Source organism: Cygnus olor, chromosome 21, assembly GCF_009769625.2.
Source record: "Cygnus olor isolate bCygOlo1 chromosome 21, bCygOlo1.pri.v2, whole genome shotgun sequence".
Lineage (NCBI taxonomy): Eukaryota > Metazoa > Chordata > Aves > Anseriformes > Anatidae > Cygnus > Cygnus olor.
Window position 1 is genome coordinate 598,752 of NC_049189.1, and position 18,660 is coordinate 617,411.

Consider the following 18,660-nt stretch of genomic DNA (forward strand, 5'->3'; position numbering starts at 1 on the left):
TTTTTTTCTCACCTTTTTGGGGGGGCAGCAATTTGTGCTTGAGTGAAGACGAGTTTGGGGGCAGTCACACAGGGGTGAGTAAGAATCCTGGGCTAAGCTGAGGACCTGTTTGGGAACACCTTTTCTAAATAGGTAACGGGAGAGCTGGGCATTTAATGGATCCGTAACTGTGAAGACAACCTCCCTTCTGGCCGGGGTTTCTGGTGCCGCGGTGTGGCGGTGCCTGCAGCCCGGTCTGGTTATTTAAGCGATGCCCTTGGCCCCGTCCCCAGGAGTGCCCGTGTCCGGCTCTGCAGCGAGCGCGGTGCCCTCCGCAGGTCCTCGGGGCCCCGCTGGCTGCGGGCAGCTCCTGCGGGAGGGGTGCGGGCTGCCTGCCGCTGGGGCTGAGCAATCCACGGAAAATGCTTTTACCTGGCTGCTAGGAGATCGCCTAACGCTCTAGAGCCGTACCTGTAAGCGCACGGAGCAAACAAAGGAGCTCGCTTCACGGGGGGGCCGGGGGCCCCCAGACGTGGGCCGGAGCTGGAGGGCTCCGCGCGGCGTCGCTGCCTCGCGGGGCGTCGGAGCTCGGACCGGACCCGGCCCCGAGCCCCCCGGGCCTGGCGGCGGCCTCCCCTGCACGGCGGCGAGAACGAACGGGGGGGCCCGGCCCCGGGCAGCGGCGCTGCGAGAGGTGCGGCGGGGCCGGGCCGGGGCGGAGCGGCGCGGCCGCGCCTCCGCCCCCCGCCGCGGCGGCTGCGGGCCCGGTGCGGAGCGGGGCCGGGCCGGGGGGCGCGGGTGGAGGGAGCCCCCCTCGGGGCCGGCCGAGCAGCCCCCTGGCGGCCCCGGCCATGAGCTCCGCGGCGGCCAAGCGCGGGTCCCCCCCCCGCAGCTGGCTCAACCTGCGCCGGGCGACGCGTGAGTAGCGCAGGGGGGACGGGACCGGAGGGACGGGGGGGGGCACCGGCGGGGCGCGGGCTGCAGCCCCCTCTGGGGCGCCCCCAGCCCCGGCAGCGGGGTGGCCGCGTTCTGCCGGCCGCGATCGCTGACCCGGGAGTGCGGGGGGGCTGTGGCTGCGCCCCCGTCCTGGCGTGGGCCGGGGGGCGCCCAGCGCACCCCAGCCCCGCGGGGCTCCCGCACCCGGCACGGGGACCGCCGGGTGCCCGGAGCTCCAAGTGCCCAGAGCCGCACAGGGGCCCGAGACCGGGGGCCTTCAGCCCGCCGAGGCCGTCGAGCAGCACGTGGAGCACGCGGCGCCGCTCGAGCCTGGGCCCTGCTGGGGTGCTGCCCGCCGCCTGCCCCCACGCGCTGAGGTGGCCGCTCGACGCTGCAGCAGTGAATGCCGGCGTTGTGTGCATCTTCCCACCAGTTCCAGCATTTAGTTTAGCCCGCAGTGTGGGAAACGGGCGGTTTCCAGTGAAATGGCGTGTAGTGCTTGGACAGCCTTAAAACGTGCCCTTCTGGGGGCGCCGCCATAGCGAACGTGGGCGCGTAATGCCCCCGGCACAGCCTGCCGGGCTCCGCCACACCGTACCCACAGTCAGAGCCGCAGCAGGTGGCGGAGCTGAATCCTGTCAGCTGCGATTTACAGATGGGAACGTCTGAGGGGGCCGGGAAGGGCCTGGTGGGGAGGGCCTGGCCGCCCGCTGCACCCCCTGCTCCCCGGGGTGGGCTCTGGTGAGCGTCGGTCAGTAAAGGGTCCGGCGCGGCGCTCAGGGACGGCTCCCGGTGCAGTGGGGCATGCCGTTAGGAAACTTTTACGGGACTCTGGAGTTTTCCATTATTCATTCCCTCTCTTCTCGCAGCATCTGTTTGGATATGTGCTAAATACCACTCTCTCCTTCTCTGGAGTTCACGCTCTCACCAGCCTTGTCTTTGCCTTGCTCGCCTCGCGCGGGCTGGCTGAGGGCCACCTGCTTCTCCCTGCTGCTCCTCCTAAATCCTCAGCAGGTAAACGGAGAGGCGCAGGCCCCCTTCTTGCCACGGATGGGGGCACACCATGGATATCAGTCACACTTCCTTTCCCCACTACAAAAGCTCAAGTTAGTTTCAGGAGTGGCTTTCTGTGAGCCACCTGCTGTGTTTTGATACAAAAGTGTTGTAATCAATAGGAAATTGATTATTTGGCACTTCATCAATAGTATCAATAGTGTGCTAAATACAACAGGATCCGTGTTTTTTTTTTAATCTGCTAACATACCAGCAATGATTTTCTTTAGTTCTGGCTACCTTTTCTGGCAAAGGGTGCCTAGAAACAGCAGAACTATGCTGAGCATGTGGTACTCGAAGAAGACGGTGTTGATGATGATGAATTTTGGGGCTGGAATTGTCTTAGCCTGGCTGATCTTTCCATGCAGTTTTTTTCCTATTTTAGGGAGAGTTTTGTGCAGTGCAGGTCTCAGTGCCTGTCCTCCTTGCAAAAAAAAGGAGAAAAATGAAACTTGTCTCCTGGTCCATGCATCTGTGCCTGCCTCGGTGTCAGCGGAGGCTGCCGCAGCCAGCAGCACCAGTGCTGGGGGAGAGCTTGCCAGGGAGGAAACAATGGTGTTTGAACTCGTTCCTCGGGACTGGTGGGTAGAGTCATTTCAATGTTGATGAAGTTCTGCTCTAGGGATTTAACTGGGCGGCAGTTTGTGTCACTGCTGGCAGGATCCAGCCCTGCCGGCCCTTCCCCAGGCAGCGCGCGGGTCGGGCCCCGTAGCCCTGGGCCGGCTCTGTGGGCACATCCCCTCCGTAGGGGCAGGCGTCGCTTCTGGGTGAGCAGCAGCTGCGCCGGGGGGTGCACTGCCCCCGCCGTGTTTTCTCCTCTCCCTTCCCCCCCGCAGTCCCCAGAGAGGCTTTCCAGGCTCCTGGTGCAGCAGACGCTTGCCGCTCTGCGTGCTCCCCTGGGAAGAAGGGGAGTCCCACTCAGCAGGCCAAGCACAAAGCTCGCGCTGCTGCGGGTGTGAGGCTGAGGGCCTGCTGGTGGCGGTGGCTCTGCAGACGTGGCCAGGGGCTAGAGAAATTCAGCAGCAACCCTCATCTGTTACTTGGCCATGCTGCTTTTACCGTCTGTGCCCAGGGCAGTCCCTGCGATGCAGGGGCGCGCAGCAGCCAGGAAGGCGAGCAGGAATGGACAGGACGGGTGCTCGGGGCTGGCATCCATCCCTCGTCCCCCTGGGGCACCACCACAGCTGTGCTCACACCAGCCGTGTTCCCTGAGCCCATTTCTCGTGTTGAGGTCCCCTCTTTTGGGCTCAGTGTCACAAACCCAGCAGTGCAGCTGGTCCTGGCCCAACGTGTGCCCCAGGTGCTGCTGACCTGGTGGTGGCTGCAGCCCAGCAAGGAAGCAATCAGGCACAAAGTGCTCCTGCACTGGCCCACAGCTCCTCTCAGTTCTCCTGCTCACTGCAGTTTTGTTCAGCTGCTGCTACCCTTCCTGCACAGGTATTTTCCATAAACCTTTCTAGGGCTGAATTTATATCCCAAGCTGACAGTGGCTAAACCAACCAAGAGAGGTCTTAAAAGCAAAAAAAAAAAAAAAAAAAATTCACAATTTGCATGGATAGATTTAATTGATGAGGATTTAGCCTCTATGGAGGCCAAGTCAACATATGGAAAATGCATTTTGATGTAGACAAACCTACAATAACAGGCCTGGGGCAAGAGGCCAGGAGGGAAGCTCACTGCAAGGGCAGAGTTGCACACCCCAGCGTCCCACAGAGAGGCTGGGAATTGTCCCAGGGTCGGTCAAGAAGGGGCTGGGGGGCTTGCACGGGTTTGGCCCCAGCCCCGTCTCCTCCTCGTCACCTGCTGGTGCCTCAGTAGGGGAGCTGAGCACCACCACCACCGGGGCTCCTGCTGGGGGTGCAGGGGGAAAGGTGCCGTCTGTGCACGCCGCCTGTGGGAGGTTTTAAGCCCAGCACTTTTCTGCTCGCTCAGATTTAGGGGGAAAATTCCATTGTGTGAGCCAGGGGAAAGCTGGAACAAAGTTCTGCCACGATCTTAAAACTTGAATCACAACCAGGTGTCTGCGCGGGGTGGAGAGCTGGAGCGGGAGCGGTGCTGGCAGCTGCGCGGGCTCAGCAGCGCCTGCTCACGGTCCCGTCCTCGCCGTGCCCGCCCAGGCGCTGCTGCCGTCGGCTCCCCGTGAACCGAGCCGCTCTCCTGGGCGACGCCTGGTGCGGGCAAAGCGGCTCTGCCCCGGCCGGCGGGGCCCCGTCGAGCCGCGGCGCTCGCCCCCTGCTTCCCGCAGCATTCCTCCCCCCAGCCCTCCGACGGCACAGCTACCGAACAGCCCCGCTCTTCATGCCGATTATTTTAATCACAAGCGTGTCTTGTCTCCTCAGCCGAATTTCTTTCATAGACGGCGGAAAGTGAAATTTGTGCAATGTCTGTAGGAGGCTGAAGAAAGGGCCTTTGTGCGCCCCGTGCGCGGGGCATTGGGCAGCCTCCAGCAGCACCCTCCGCCACCCCAGAGCTCCCAGCTCACGAGATGAATGCTCCGCTTGTCCGGAGAGCGGGACCTGCTCTTAAAGCCGGAGCCGGGCCCCCCCGGCTAGTCCCACCGGTGGCCCCGGCGGGGCAGGCGCCGTGGGCACGGCTCTGTGGGGCCGGCCGAGCCAGCCCCCCCGGGCACCCGGCAGTGAGGGCAGCGGCGCCGGCCACCCCGGCCCCCGGGCCGCGGCCCTAGGATGTTCCTATACTGGAAGAAGCGGGGCACGTACGAGCTGGGGACTCTGCCCCCCGCGCTGGCAGGACTGGAGTACAGGGCGGTGGAGCGCTTCTCCTGGAGCTCCAGCCTGGACATCACAGAGGAGCTGGCGGGTAGGTCGCGGGGGCTGGAGGAGTGCGTGGCTGCGGCGATGGGCTTGATGAAAACCCGCTAATCCCTGCAAAAAGGGAGAGGAACTGGTGTGTCCAGGGGACGGCAGGGGAGGCTCCAGCTGGGGTCAGCAGCGGGAACGGGGATGCTGCGGGTGCGGCTGGGGAGCGCCTGGCGAGCCGTCCCTGCACCAGCACCTGCACGCGGCTGCACCGCTTCCTCCCGGCGCAAAAGACATCTGAAACAGCGAGTGACCGTGGTGTGTGCGGTGACCGCCTTGCCTTGCTCTCCTACCCTGACCGTCAGCAGGAGTCACCGGGAGAGCCGGGCGCGACGAACCAGCAGGAGCGGGGGGAGAGGAGCTGATGGCAGCGGGATCCCTCCCCTGGCCCTGGGAGTGCCCGTGGGGACCCGGGCACCCTCCTGCTTCTGCCAGATACCGGGGGCTCCCTCTATATGCACCTATCAATGAGCTCCTCTGCGGCATACTTAAGGTGCTGCCACGTGCGTGAGCTCCCGCTGCTGCGGTCAGTGTTTGGATAAAGCCGTGCGTGCTTCAGCTCTGCCAGTGGGCAGCGTGTCCCCGCGGGGGGACAGCAGGGGGCTGCCCATGGGCAGGATGCTGCGGCTGCGTCCCAGCACTGCAGGCTGCTGTGCCCGTCCTCACGATTTCAGTGAGTTTGGAAAACTTCCCCTCGCTGGCATGAAAGAATTTCTTATTTGTTTCCGTTATTATTCATAATAGGTCAAGTGAAATGATAATGGTGGCGGGGCGGCAGAGGAGGGGCTGGAGCAGCCCAGCGGGTGCTGCGGGGCGGCAGCGGGGACAGAGCGCCCATTGTGCTCCCGCGGCACGGGGCCGGCGCGTGGGCAGCGGGGCCCCACGGCAGCCGCGGTGCTCCCGTCCTCTCCCACGAGCACCGGGCCCGGCCCTGCCCGTGGGTGCCTGCGGGGTCCCCGTGGGGGTGCCCCTGGGCAGGCAGAGGGGAGGGCAAACACAGCCCTCACCCTGCTGGGTGCCGTGCCTCGTGGGGACCCGGCGCCTGCGCGCGCCCCAGCACCTCGCGGGCTCCCCGGAGCTGCCGCGACGGGTCCTGAGAGCGGAGCCGGGGGAAGCTGCAGCCTCGTGGGTCTCGACACAGGGCGGCTGCCGGCAGCCCCGGCTCCCCCGCCCCGACAGGGCAGGAGGCAGCAGCTTTTCCACAGACTAAACCTAACCCGGCCTTGGCCGCGAGCCCGTCCCGCTGGGGCCGGGGCAGAAGCTGTTTTTGTTGGCAGGAGGGATGCAGAGGGATCGGCTGTGGGGAGCGGCGGGGAAGCCCCAGATGAGCTCCTGGGGCTGGGGCTGCTGTGCCCTGCCTGCGCCAAGCCCTGCCACGGCTCCGCGCGGGACGAGCACACCCAGCCCAGGCGTCCCGCGGGAGCCCCCGGCACAGCCACCATCCCTGTCCCCATCCCCAGCTGCCCTGCAGGAGGGCGCTCGCTTCAGGACCTGGTGCCCGCCGGTCTGCCGTGAGCCGCCCGCAGTCTGTTATTTTTAAACTATTAGATGCGACATATAACAAAAGCCTTCAAAATAGGATTTGTCCCAAAGGCCGATTTAACCGTTAGGACTTAAAGCAGCTCATAAGCCCCTTTGGGGGCTGGCGAGCGGCGGATTTAGCGCTCCCAGCGCTGCCCTCGCAGCCCTGGCCCGTGCCTGGCGTGGGAAGCGGGTGCAGGGTGATGTCCCGTGCCCCGGCTGGGGCCGTGCTGCTGGGGTCAGCCGCACCCCCGGCACCTTGGGGCTCCGGTCTGTGCTGCGGCTGTCCCGGCGCTGCCGCCCGTCAGGAAATAAATCTCCATATTAGGGAAGGTTTGGGGCTTTGGGCCCATTCCTGAGTTTGCAGCAGTGGGAGTTTGGGGAGAGCAGCGTGCGTCATCGCTGGCAGTGCCTGGCGCCTCCGTCCCCATCCCAGGGGCAGCTCCTGGCTGCCCTCTCCCGCCAGCGAGCCATCCCAGGCCCGCCTGGCCCCGTGTTTCGGGGGTGCTGTGCACTCCTGTGGGCAGCCAGCAGCTCCCCGGGACACTGCACGCCCAGAGCAGCAGCCCCACGCTTTGGGGCAGGAGTCAGCGGGTCCTGACACTGCCGGGGCAGCGCAGGGTGCTCGCTGCCCTTCTGCAGCAGGCGCAGTGCTGGGTTTTGGGCATGGGGTTATGGGGGCTTGGGCAGCCAGGGCGTTATCAGAGGCTGCCACTGCTCATCAGCTCAGGAGATGGTTTGTCCCCAGCTGGGCTGCCAGCTTCCACTCTCTGCCCTGTGCCCAAAAGGTGGGCCCTCGCTGTCAGGGACCCATCCTCCTGTATGGGTTGTGGGGCAGGAGCAGCCTCGGCTGAGCCCGAGGACTTTGCTGAGTTACAGAAGCGGTGTGTGTGGAGTGCAGGGGCGGCAGGCCCGGGGGCAGCACCCACACAGCGGGCAGGGGTGGGCACGGGGCTGTGGGGGCTCAGGGCCCCTGGGTGCCCACGGTGCTAACCCTGGCTCTCACCCACAGACGAGCGGTGCCCGGCGGAAGAGCAGGGGCTGCACTGCCAGCACCCCGACTGCACCGACAAGAGGAGGGCAGCCAAGGTAGGTCCTGAGCCAGGCAGCGCCGCTTTCCTGCTTCGGCTCTGTGGGTGAGGAGGGGCAGCGGGCACGCGGCGTTCGGTGTGCGGCTGTGCCCCGCTCCTCTCGGCAGAGCCGGGGCGGGTGCAGGCTCCTGCGGTCTCGCCCTGGCTCCCTGGTGCCTCCGTGTGCCGGCAGAACCAGTCGGTGGAGCCGCCTGGCCGGCAGCCACGGGGTGCTGAGCAGCCCGCGCTGTGCCGGAGCCGTGAGGCCAGCCCCGGCCGGCCGACCCGTGCTGCCGGGAGCTGCTGCGTCGGGGGGGCCGTGCTGCCCCCTGCCCTGCGCAAGCTTGTTCCCGTGCGTGCTGGTGGCGTGGGGCCGTGGGAATCGCAGCAGCAGCGCCAGTTCGCCAGCCCTTGTGGGAGAGCCCCAGGGAGCGCCGTGCCTGCACCCTGCTGCTCCTGCTCCACCCGCTGGCCCCGGTGCAGGAAAAAAGCCCCGGGCAGCTGATGGGACCTGGCAGGGAAGGGCAGCGGCTCCTGGCAGCTGCATCCCCTGCATGGCCACTCGTGGTGAGAGTGCCAGCCCCTGCTGGGCATGCATCTCTTGGCAGTGTCGCGGTCCTGCAGCCCGTGGGTATCCACGGGCTCGTGCACAGCTGGGATTTAACTGCACAGCAGCAGCTTGCCCGTTTCCCCACCTGGTGTAATTTAGGCTAATCTAATTGAGCCCGTCTGTCCTGCTCCCGGTGGGAGCGCACCGCTCGGCAAGCCGGCACAGGCAGCGTGGACGTGCCCGGGAGGGAGGGATCCTCTGCTGCAGCTCACGGTTGCGTACCGGGGCTCGGTGTCAGTGCTGCGGGGAGCGGGTGCTGTGCGGAGCCGCTTGAGGAGCAGCTGCGTTGGTGCCATTTGTGCCCGCATTCATTTGGCCGAGCAGCAGTGGAGGTGCAGAGGGATGGGACTGCCCTGGGCTGCGCAGGGCCCCGGGAGTTAAGCAGTGCCCGCGGCTGGAAGTGCCCCATGCCACCTCTCCTAATCTTGTTGATCGCTAATGTAAAGCCGGAGTGGATTTAGGGCCCCTTATCTCTGGCTGCTCGACCTGCTGGCTCGGTCCAGGGCTGTCCTCACTGCTGCTGCAGCGCCGGCCACGCCAGCTCCCGGTGAGTGCCAGGGTTCCCCTGCTCGGTGGGTCGGGGGCTGTGGCTGCGGGGAGGGAGCGCGGTGCTTGGGCCCTTCCCCACTGGCACGGCCGTGCGGCATGATGCTTGTGGCCTCAGCTGGAAGGCCACCACAGGAAAATTCCTGCAGCAACAAGAGCGATGGCTGCTTAGTCCTGGAGCCCTGGCAGACACCATCGAGGTCTTTTCTTCTGAGCAGATGAGCGGGGCTACTCTGTTTATTGAAATTAGGCACTGGCTTTGGAGAGCGCTGGGGAAGAAGTAACGACGCAGTGACCTTTCAAGCAGTGAGTTTCAGAAGGGCTTTTCTCACCAGCTCCTTCAGAGCCAGGCTGATCAGAGGCAGCCCCGTGCCAGCAGCCCGCCCAGCATCCCGGACCCTGCTCCCGCGGGAACGTGGCCGCGTCGAGGGCACAGGGAGCCGGGCTGGTGTCTCCTGCTGCACGACGCCCCCGTGGCGTTAGGGGGGCGCGACCCAGCACCGCCTTGGCGCCCTGCGGCCGGTGCCAGGCGAGGGGTGCGCGGTGCCGGGCACGGTGCTTGCGGTGGATCCGGCGCGGTGGTCAGCAGGCGTGTCGTGGCCGTGTTTGCACGGGTGGAGCTGCTGGGTAAACACTCCGGCAGGGACACACGTGGCGCTGGGCTGCGGCCGGTCGCCAGCAGTGCTGGGAGGGAGCCGCCCGGACAGCCCTGCCGCTGGCACCGGAGACCCCCGAGGGACAGCGCCACGGGAGGTAGCGTGGGGTGGGGGTCCCAGGCCAGGAGCTGAGCTCGGTGGGGATCAGCGCGGCTGGGGCCAGAATGCGTGAGGCTGTGCTCGGGGTGCAGTCTGGGCTTGGGCTCTTGGGGCCCTGGGGCTGCCCCCGGGTGGGTGCACATGGAGCTGGGGGGTCAGGGCAGAGAAAAGCACCCAAACCCGGGGGTCTCCTGGCTGCCTGAGCATGGTGCCTGCCTCCAGCTGCCCGAGAGGTGCCGGTGGGGCCCCAGCAGGCTTGGCTGGTGCTTGCTCCTTCCTGGCCACGCGGGATCTCCTCTGCATGGCTCTGCGGGACGCAACTGAGTGACCCCACCGTGGGGCCGGACCTTGTGACCCTTCTGTCCCTCAGGGTGTTTCTGACATGACCACAGGTGCTTGGTGGCAGCCCCGCAGCAGCCACGGGTTTTAAGCCTGCCCAGGGTAAGGAGAGGCTCAGCTGCAGCAGCCGTGCCCAGCCATGCTGTGCCATGCCCGGCCGTGCTGTGCTGCTCCCCGCCGCCCACCTCATCTGCTAGCACTGCGCTCAGCCGAGCCCACCAGCCACCTCCTCCCATCGCCTGGGCTCTGCCAAAACTCTGCACGAGTGGGCCAAGTGGGTTCAGGCATCCTTTGCCTTGGCCTCATCACGGCGGCAGCCATGCTGCCCCGTTCCTGCCCCGCCGAGGTCTCTGGTGGCCGTGTTTGGGGTGCGGGGGGCAGCCTAGGGAGGAGAGCCTGTCTCCGAGGGCGGGCAGGGGCGGCCGTCACCGCCGCAGCCCTGCCGAGAGCAGAGGGGCTGCACGGCCACGCGGCACAAGGCCGGCACGTCCCAGGGGCCGGGCTGCATCAGCGGGTGCCGCGGCGGAGGCTGCTCGGCAGTGGGTGTCGAGCAGGGGCAGGTGGCCCCGGCGGGGAGCGCGCGGGTGTCGGGAGCGCGTCAGCACTGACCTCAGCAGCGCCGGGAGGAAGGAGGGCAGGAAGCGGGGGCGGCTGGAGGTGCACTGGCGCTTCCTCCGCCGCGCAGGCAGGGCCCGCGCCTCCCGGGATGCTGCGCTGCGGCCGCCTCTCGCAGCAGGGCGGCTGCGGGGCCCCGCCGGCGGCTGCAGGGAGCGGGGACGTGCCCCCGGTGCAGGCTTGCAGCCACCAGCAGCACCACGGCCCCTGTTGCGGGGCCAGCCGGAGCCCCCAGCGAGGGGTCACGGGCCACGCACCACGTTCGGGGCTGGCCAGGGGTTTAAAAATAAATGCTTGTGAATGCCCGGCTGAGGCTGAGGCCGGGTGCACAATCGGAGGAAATGCATCGGCTTGCAAGCATTGTTTTGCTGCAGACACTTGCTTCCTTCGTCCTGCCGTGGGGACACTGATCCTGCAAACACAAAGGGGCTCTGGAGCGGCCCCACAGCCTCCCCGGGAGCCGGCAGGGGCCTGGCGCACCGTCAGCCCAATCAGGGGCACCAGCAATGTGTGGTGGCTCTGGGGAGGCTCGGTGACACGAGGCACAGGTGGCTGTCCCCTGGTCCCCTCCCTGCCCCCATGGCCAGGCATCGTGCAGCCTTCCTGCTGCAGCCCCGTGGCTCTCGGGGGTCCCCGCGCAGTGCAGCAGAGCTGGGCAGGGGGCTCGGTGCTGCGGACCCACACGCACGGCAGCACCGGCAGCCTCATGGCTGTTCCCTGCTCTCGCTGCTGTCCCCTTCCCCTACCTTGACGCTGCCCCTGAGCCAAGAAGCTCTGAGCAGAGCGGAGCAGAGCCTGGGGTGGGGGTCCTGCTGCCCGGCCCCCCGCCCCAGCCCAGGGCTGCGCCCCGTAGGTATGCCACCACGCCGAGTGCCAGCAGCTGAACCACAGCAGCCCCCTCAGCCTGTGTGAGGTCTGCGACGGCCGCCTCCACGGTGCCATGCACTTCGACGGGCACATCCGCTTCGACTTGCCCCCGCAAGGTGAGCCGGGCTGGACGTGGCCGCGGACCCCTCAGCCGCAGTGGGACCCGTGCGGGGCTGGCAGACCCTGCGTGGGGCTGGGGGTCACGGCACAGCTCAGCCCCATGCCTGTGCGCAGGCTCCATCCTGGCCCGCAACGTGTCCACCCGCTCGTGCCCCCCGCGCACCAGCCCTGCCTCCGACGTGGAGGAAGACGACGAGGGACCGGCGGACGGGAGGGGGTGAGCCGTGTCTGAGCCCCTGCTTGCGGCAGCTCGGGGCAGAGCGGGCGCCTCCGCGGTGCCCGGACCCTGCGTGTCCCCAGCCTGCGGGGCACCCCGGTCACCCTGCCCATGCTGTGCCTGCAGGGACAGGAAGAGCTCGGCGCTGAAGCTGCCCAAGAAGAAGGCTCGGCGCAGACACACGGATGTAAGGAACCGTCCCGCTCCCCGTGGGCTCTGCAGGGTGCAGGGGCTGTGCTGCGGCCCCATTTGGGACGGCTGGGAGCCCAGCACTGGGCCCTTGGTGAGCAGCTTATCCTCCACAGGACCCCAGCAAGGAGTGCTTCACCCTGAAGTTCGACCTGAATGTCGACATCGAGGCGGAGATCGTGCCGGCCATGAAAAAGAAATCCCTGGGGTGAGTCCACCTCCGCCGCCCGGGTACGGCCCTGGTGCAGGGGCCCCATGGGACCCACGGGGCTGGTGTCCCCGCAGGGAGGTGCTGCTGCCGGTCTTTGAGAGGAAGGCGATCGAGCAGAGCAAGGTGGACATCTACCTGGACCAGTCCAACACACCGCTCTCCCTCCACTTCGAGGCGTACCGCTTCGGGGGACACTACCTGCGGGTGAAAGGTGCGGAGAGGCCTGCGGGGGGCCAGGCCCAGGCACCATGGGGCTGGGGGCTCTGACGGCTCTGCACTTCCACAGCCAAGCCCGGGGACGAGCTGAAGGTGGAGCAGGCAGCACGGGATGCCCGGTCGGCCAGCCTGCCCATCCTGCGCCCCGCTGGCACCGCTGCGCTCTTCGGGCCAGTGCTGGAGCCGGTGCTGGGCCGCCGGGAGGGTGCTGAGGTCCTGGTGAGTACCGGTGGTGGCCCTGGGGAGCTTGGGGATGGGGTCTCCCATAGCTCTCTATGCCCCCACATGTCCGGTCTCCTGTATGGCCTCGTGCCTGGCGGGCCGAAGACCTCCCTGGAGCCCCAGGCTCAGCTCCCAGCTGTGCTGAGCCAGCAGTGCTGTGCCATGCCACACCGCAGCGCCTGTGCCAGGCGTGGCAGCTCAGCTGGTGGCCCCGCGGCCGTGCCACATACGGGCTGGTACCAGAGCAGAGCAAACGGGCAGCTCCACGCCCCAGGGCCCCGCGGGGAGGCTGTGAGCTTCCACATCGACCCCAGGGCTTGCCCTGGCTGCGGTCCCAGCTGGGACGTGGCCGCCGTCCCTCCTTGCCATGGCGCCTGGCAGCTGCTGTGTGCAGCCTCGGTCCTGCCCCATGGACCCTGGCCCCAGATAAGGCGTGGGGCCGGGCTCAGCACCACTCCCCGTGGGAGCAGGTGCCACCCTCATGGGGCCACACAGCCACGCAGCTCCCGCTCCTGGGGGATGTGGCCCCAGGGTACCCAGCAGGGGAACAGTGGCTCTCAGCCCCGTGCCAGAGGCCCCTGAAGGCAGCACCCTGGCTGTGTGGCCGGGGCTGGTGGCTGCCCGCATCCAGCACTACAATGCCTGGCAGCGGGACCAGCACTCCCCTGCTGGGGCAAGGGGGCCGGCGGGCGTGGGGCTGTCCCCACGGCGGTCTCAGCCCCAGCCAGGTCCCCGAGGGCAGTCAGGAGCCGAGCTGAGCCAGGGCAGCAGGGCTGGTGTGACCCGGGGTGCTTGGGGACAGCATGGCACGGTGAGCTACGGGGCCACTTTTGGAGCGAAGTGGGGTAGGTTTCCAGGGCTCATCTGGGCACACGGCAATGGCTGTCCCTGTCTGGGGGTGGTGGGGCTCTCTGTGCCACCCGGTGCCCTCCTGGGGGAAACGTGGCAGGGAGCAGGGATGTGCCGAGTCCCGTGGGCAGGCGGGGAGCCGCAGCCCGGCCGCCCTTTGTGCCGGGGCAAGGAGAGGGCAGTGGCCACGTCCCCGCATGGCCTTGGCGCAGGGATGCAGGGATGCGTGAGCGGGGCTGCGCCGTGGTGCCCGGGCAGGTGGGCACTGCCTGGCTGGGACCCAGCTCCTGCCGCGGGCTGGGGGTCTTTGATCTTTGCCAGCGAATTGTTTGGGTCTGTTTAGCTTATCTGGCGAGGAGGGAAATTAGGTTTTCTGTGCTGGCCCCACCTCCTTTTGTTCGGAGGAGCCCGGCCAGAGCCTGCCCGACTTCACAGTTCAAGTTCAGAGCACGCCTGGGCGGGCGGCGCGGGGCTCGGGGTGCTCGGCCCCGCGGGATGCGCTGAGCCGCGGTGCCCCGCTCTGCCGGGGCGAGGGCGAGGAGCGGCCGTGTCGGCCCGCACGCAGCCGGGATGCAGGTACGCAGGTCAGTGCGGGTGCCGGCAGAGCGGGCTCGTGCCCCACGGAGGGCACAGCTCTGCGCGCCCCGGCACGGGACGGGGCTGCGGGTGTGCGGCGGGGGGACCCGTCTGCCCCGGGGGCTGGAGCCCTGGGGGCCGGAGCCTGCCGCAGGCACGGCGCTGTCTGCACGCAAGGCTGGCCTTGCTGTTGGGTTGTGTTGCGCTGTGGTCTCTGCCCCGCCGCCATCCCCACCCCGGGCCCATCCCAGCGGCACGGCCGCAGCCAGGCGAGGAGGAGAGCAGGGGCAGGACGCGGCCCCGTGGGGCTGGCCCTGCGTCGTGGAGTGTGCAGGGCCAGGCGCCCACCTGGGGACACCGCCGGCTGTCCCCGCACAGGCTCCAGGCAGGCGGAGGAAGAACATGACGGAGTTCCTGGGGGACGCCAGCATCCCTGGCCCCGAGCTGTCCCCACACGGCAGTGGCTCCCTGCCCACCAATGGCACCGACACCTGGAAGAACCGTGCCGCCAGCCGCTTCAGCGGCTTCTTCAGCTCCGGCGCTGGCACCGGCCCCTTCGGGCGGGTAGGTGGGCGCGTGGGGAGGGGGTGCGGGGGCAGCGAGGCTGCAGCCCCGTTGGGCTGGGGCGGTGGGACGAGGTCATCTGTGGTCACGCCCCAGCTCCGTGGGCAGCGCGGGGAGGGCTGTGCCTTGTCCCCTCCAACCCTGGCCCATCGGCTCCACGCTTCCTGGGCAGGAGGTGGATAAGATGGAGCAGCTGGAGAGCAAGCTGCACACCTACAGCAGCTTCGGGCTGCCCAAGCTGCCGCCGCAGCTCCGCTTCGACCAGGACTCCTGGGAGGAGGACGGGGATGACAGCAGCCTGGCGCTGGAGGACAGCTGGCAGCAAATCATCGAGGGCACGGAGGTAGGGCCGGGGGTGCCAGTGGCCACAGCCTCCCCACTCCCCGTGTGGCGCGGCACTAACGCTCAGCCCCGCAGGCCCTGACACGCCGGCAGTGCCACCAGCAGGAAGCCATCTGGGAGCTGCTGCACACCGAGGCCACCTACATCCGCAAGCTCAAAGTCATCACCGACGTGAGTGCCGCTGCCGCCCGCCAGGGATCCCCGGCTACGGGTGCCCTGTGCCTCAGCGGCTCTCCCATGGGCTCCTGCTCTGTCCCCACAGCTCTTCCTCTGCTGCCTGCTGAACCTGCAGGAGTCGGGGCTGCTGTGCGAGGTGAGCAGCACCGCGGCGGGCCGGGGCTGCGCGGGGTCTGGGAATGGCGCAGTATCGCCGCAGGTGGTCTCGGGGGGCCAGCACGTGGCAGGGGTTTCCCCAGCATGGAGTGGGATGTGTGGGGTTGGGACCCCCACCCATGGTGCTGGCATGGTGCTGGGCCTTGTGCAGCTCCCCGCCTACCCCGCAGGTGGATGCCGAGCGACTCTTTGGCAACATCAGGGAGATCATCCAGCTGCACCGCAGCCTGTGGAGCAGCGTCATGGCCCCGGTGCTGGACAAGGCCCGCCGGACCAAGGCGCTGCTCGACCCCGTGGACTTCCTCAAGGGCTTCAAGACGGTGAGCGGGAAGCCCGTGCTGTGCTGGGGGGCTGTGCCATGCTGTGACCAGCGGTGACACCTCTGTGCTGCCCGCAGTTCGGCTCGCTCTTCAAGCCCTACATCCAGTACTGCATGGAGGAGGAGGGCTGCATGGAGTACATGCGAACGCTGCTGCGGGACAGCGAGCTCTTCCGTGCCTACGTGACGGTAAGGGGGGAGCAGCACAGGGTGGGGGCCGGGGCTGCAGCTGGGGCTGACACCTGCACGCCGCAGTGGGCCGAGAAGCACAAGCAGTGCAGCCGCCTGAAGCTCAGCGACATGCTGGTGAAGCCACACCAGCGCCTCACCAAGTACCCGCTGCTCCTCAAGTCTGTGCTGAAGAAGACTGACGATGCGCGCACCCGTGATGCTATCCTCACCATGGTAAGGGGCACGGCGTGGGGATGCAGGCAGGTGGGCTCGAAGTGGGCAGCCCCCAGCCCCTCACATCCGCTGCCCACGCTGCAGATCGGCTCCGTGGAGCACTTCATCAACCACGTCAACTCACGTATGCGGCAGCGTCAGGAGCAGCAGCGCCTGGCTGCCATCCTCAGCCGCATCGATGCCTACGAGGTGGTGGAGGGCAGCACGGATGAGGTGGACAAGGTAGGCTGGGCGTGCCAGAGCTGCTGTCTCATGCCGCCCAGGCCGTGCCCTGCCCCTTGCTGATGCCAGCGGCTCCCCGCAGCTGCTGAAGGAGTTCCTGCGGCTGGACCTGACGGCCCCCATGCCCGGCACCTCCCCGGACGACACCCGGCAGCTCCTCCTTGAGGGCAGCCTGAAGATGCGGGAAGGTAAAGACAGCAAGGTGAGGACCATGGGGGACGGGGAGCTCGCCCCCCCGCGCGCCGGCCAGCACCCACGGTCTTGCTCTTGCCCCCAGATGGATGTCTACTGCTTCCTCTTCACTGACCTCTTCCTCATCACCAAGCCTGTCAAGAAGGCTGAGCGCACCAAGGTGGTCCGGCAGCCCTTGCTGGTGGACAAGGTCGTCTGTCGGGAGCTGAAGGACCCAGGTGAGCAGCCCTGGTGGGGATGGGGCACTAGGCAGCTGGCCCCCACCCCAGGGAGGTGCCGGGAGCCCTGGCCGGCCCCACGGTGCAGCTCACGGCCCCCCCTGCCCGCAGGCTCCTTCCTCCTCATCTACCTGAATGAGTTTGGGAGTGCTGTGGCTGCCTACACCTTCCAGGCCAGTGGGCAGTCGCTGTGCCGCAGCTGGGTCGAGGCGCTGCACAACGCGCAGGTGAGGGGTGCCGAGGGTGAGAGGGGCGCGGGAGTCCCATGCCTGCTGCCCCCTGACACCTCCCCTTCCCCAGAACCTGCTGCAGCGGCTACGTCTGCAGGAGCTGCAGCGCGGGCAGTGCCAGCGCCTGCAGGAAGAGGAAGAAGAGGAGGAGGAGGAGGAAGATGGTGAGAGCAGCACCTCAGCCGCCAGCTCGCCCACTGTCCTGCGCCGCAGCAGCACCAGCCTGGACTCCCAGCAGTGGTACGGAGTGGGACAGGGGCTCTGCACTCCGCTGGGCACAGTGCCGCCCCCTCCTCACCTTCCCCGCTTTTGCAGCCCCTCGGATGGCTCCACTGAGACCATCTCGGTGTTGGTGGTGGATGGTAGTGATGAGCTCTCCTCCCCGGACTTGGACGTGGGGCCGTTTGGTTCACCATCAGACAGCACCTCCGTGAGCACCGGCACCTCTGTGAGCACCGGCACCTCCAGCAGCACCTTGATCAGAGAGCTGCCCACGGACACCCTGCCCCTGCCCCAGGGCCCGGCCGCCCAGCCCAGCAGCTGCCGCTCGGCATCCATCGACAGCGCTTACGGCACGCTCTCGCCCGCCTCGCTGCGGGACTTTACCCGGCAGCAGGATGTGGTGGCCGAGGAGGGGCGGGATGTCCCAACCCCGCGGCCGCCTTCACCCCGGCTGCGCCGCCGGACACCTGTGCAGCTCCTGCCCTGCAAGGCCCAGGTGCTCAAGTCCAAGTCGGAGGCCAGCCTCCTGCAGCTGCTGGCCAGCCCCCCGGCCCCGCTCAGCCAGAGCCGGAGCCTCTCCGACCTCTGTGCAGCCCCCCCCAGCCCCCCGCTCCCCCAGCGGACTGGATGTGCCCCGGGGCACCCAGCCGCCCCCAGCACCGGCAGCAGCAGCGGTGACTCCACTTCTGAGCTCTCGGAGCCGGAGGAACACGCAGAGACCCCAGGGCCCGCCCTGGGCCAGCCCAGCCGTGGCCCACAGCCCCCCGCCCGCCGCACCCTCTCGGACCCGCCGTCGGCACAGCACCGCAAGCTGACGCTGGCCCAGCTCTACCGGATCCGGACCACCTTGCTCCTCAACTCCACGCTGACGGCCTCGTACGTGCAGCCCCCTCCCCTCTGCTCGCCATGCGCCAGGGCCCCATGCTAACAGTGCTTCTCCCTCTCTGTGCCTTGCAGGGAGGTCTGAGAGCTGCCAGGGCGGTGAGGATGAGGACGGACGCATGGCCGCTCCGAGGAGCTCCTCCTGCTTCTAACCATAGCGTAATGCCAGGGCCGGGTAGAGCGAGTGCTTGCCAGCTTGTGCCAGGATGTCACGCGAGCATGTGTGGGGACATGGAGCGGCCCCCTCTGGGAGGACACGTCCCGGGCAGGGCGGCACCAGGCTGCCCATTTCTACCCAGGGAGCGGCCGTGTGGGGCCGGACATGACACATGGCTCGGGCTGAGCCCTCGCCCGCAGAGCGCCGGGGCCAGGCGATGGGGTGGAGCAGGGCTGCGCCCAGGAAGGCTGCGGGCTGGGGCGGCTCCGGGGGGAGGAGGGATCGTGATGTTGGCAGCGGTGAGTGGAGAAGGTGCGAGAGGGCCGTGGCGCGGGCTGCACGGAGCTGCCGGCGTGCGGGGCGGGAGGCCGGGGGTGGTGGCAGGAGGGGACGGTGCTGGGCTGGGGCAGGCGGTTGCCACAGGGCCTGGTCAGGGCAGTTTGGTGGGAGGCAGCGGCTGTGGGTGGCCAAGGCCAGTGTAAGGAGCGAGGAGCCTCGGTGGCACAGGCTGACATGGCGGAGGCCGAGTGCTGGGTGCCGTCCCGTGCCAGGCTGTGGTCCATGGCCCAGTGGGGAGTTGCTGCCCATAGACATGGCCCACACCGGAGCAGGGCACCCTCATGGAGTGTGTATTTATTTAGCTTCAGGCTGTCCCCGCGGCAGCACTGCCTGCTGGGACAGGGAGGTGACGGTGGCTGTGCCATGGACACGCACTGGCCAAGGCACTTGTGCTGGCTGCAGCGCGGTGCTGGTGGATGGGGGCCAGTGCCGTGGCCGCCCCTCCTGCCGTTGTGGTCCGGCCAAGCAATAAACCTAGCTGTGTGCACACTTGTGCCTGCCTCGCCTCTCCTTTGGGGCACCCGGGGC

General features: G+C 67.7%; 1 protein-coding gene across 5 annotated transcripts; it reads left to right on the forward strand.

The window, feature by feature from the left end:
- The first annotated feature begins 313 nt into the window (after positions 1-313).
- On the forward strand, positions 314-18,619 carry PLEKHG5 (pleckstrin homology and RhoGEF domain containing G5). Of its 5 annotated transcripts, none has more exons than XM_040533741.1 (22): positions 314-452; positions 7,318-7,394; positions 11,094-11,223; positions 11,342-11,444; positions 11,571-11,631; positions 11,750-11,841; positions 11,919-12,055; positions 12,131-12,279; positions 14,086-14,271; positions 14,444-14,614; positions 14,689-14,784; positions 14,876-14,926; positions 15,117-15,266; positions 15,344-15,454; positions 15,521-15,670; positions 15,755-15,892; positions 15,975-16,094; positions 16,170-16,302; positions 16,414-16,529; positions 16,603-16,772; positions 16,848-17,630; positions 17,712-18,619. In XM_040533741.1, the coding sequence occupies exons 3-22, from the start codon at positions 11,181-11,183 to the stop codon at positions 17,719-17,721; spliced, it is 2,970 nt and encodes a 989-aa protein (XP_040389675.1). In that variant the 5' UTR covers positions 314-452; positions 7,318-7,394; positions 11,094-11,180; the 3' UTR covers positions 17,722-18,619. The 5 variants fall into 5 exon arrangements, with proteins under 5 accessions (XP_040389675.1, XP_040389673.1, XP_040389672.1 ...); XM_040533739.1 differs by lacking the exon at positions 314-452 and adding an exon at positions 723-897; XM_040533738.1 differs by lacking the exon at positions 314-452 and adding an exon at positions 4,177-4,785.
- The last annotated feature ends 41 nt before the right edge of the window (positions 18,620-18,660 follow it).

What these genes read in the sequence shown, in the direction of transcription:
- PLEKHG5 (XM_040533738.1), top strand. Translation starts at nt 4,653, where the DNA reads ATGTTCCTATACTGGAAGAAGCGGGGCACGTACGAGCTGGGGACTCTG. An exon ending in ACAAGAGGAGGGCAGCCAAG is followed by an intron (nt 7,395 to 11,093) that starts GTAGGTCCTGAG and finishes TGCGCCCCGTAG; the next exon opens with GTATGCCACCACGCCGAGTG. An exon ending in GGGAGGGTGCTGAGGTCCTG is followed by an intron (nt 12,280 to 14,085) that starts GTGAGTACCGGT and finishes GTCCCCGCACAG; the next exon opens with GCTCCAGGCAGGCGGAGGAA.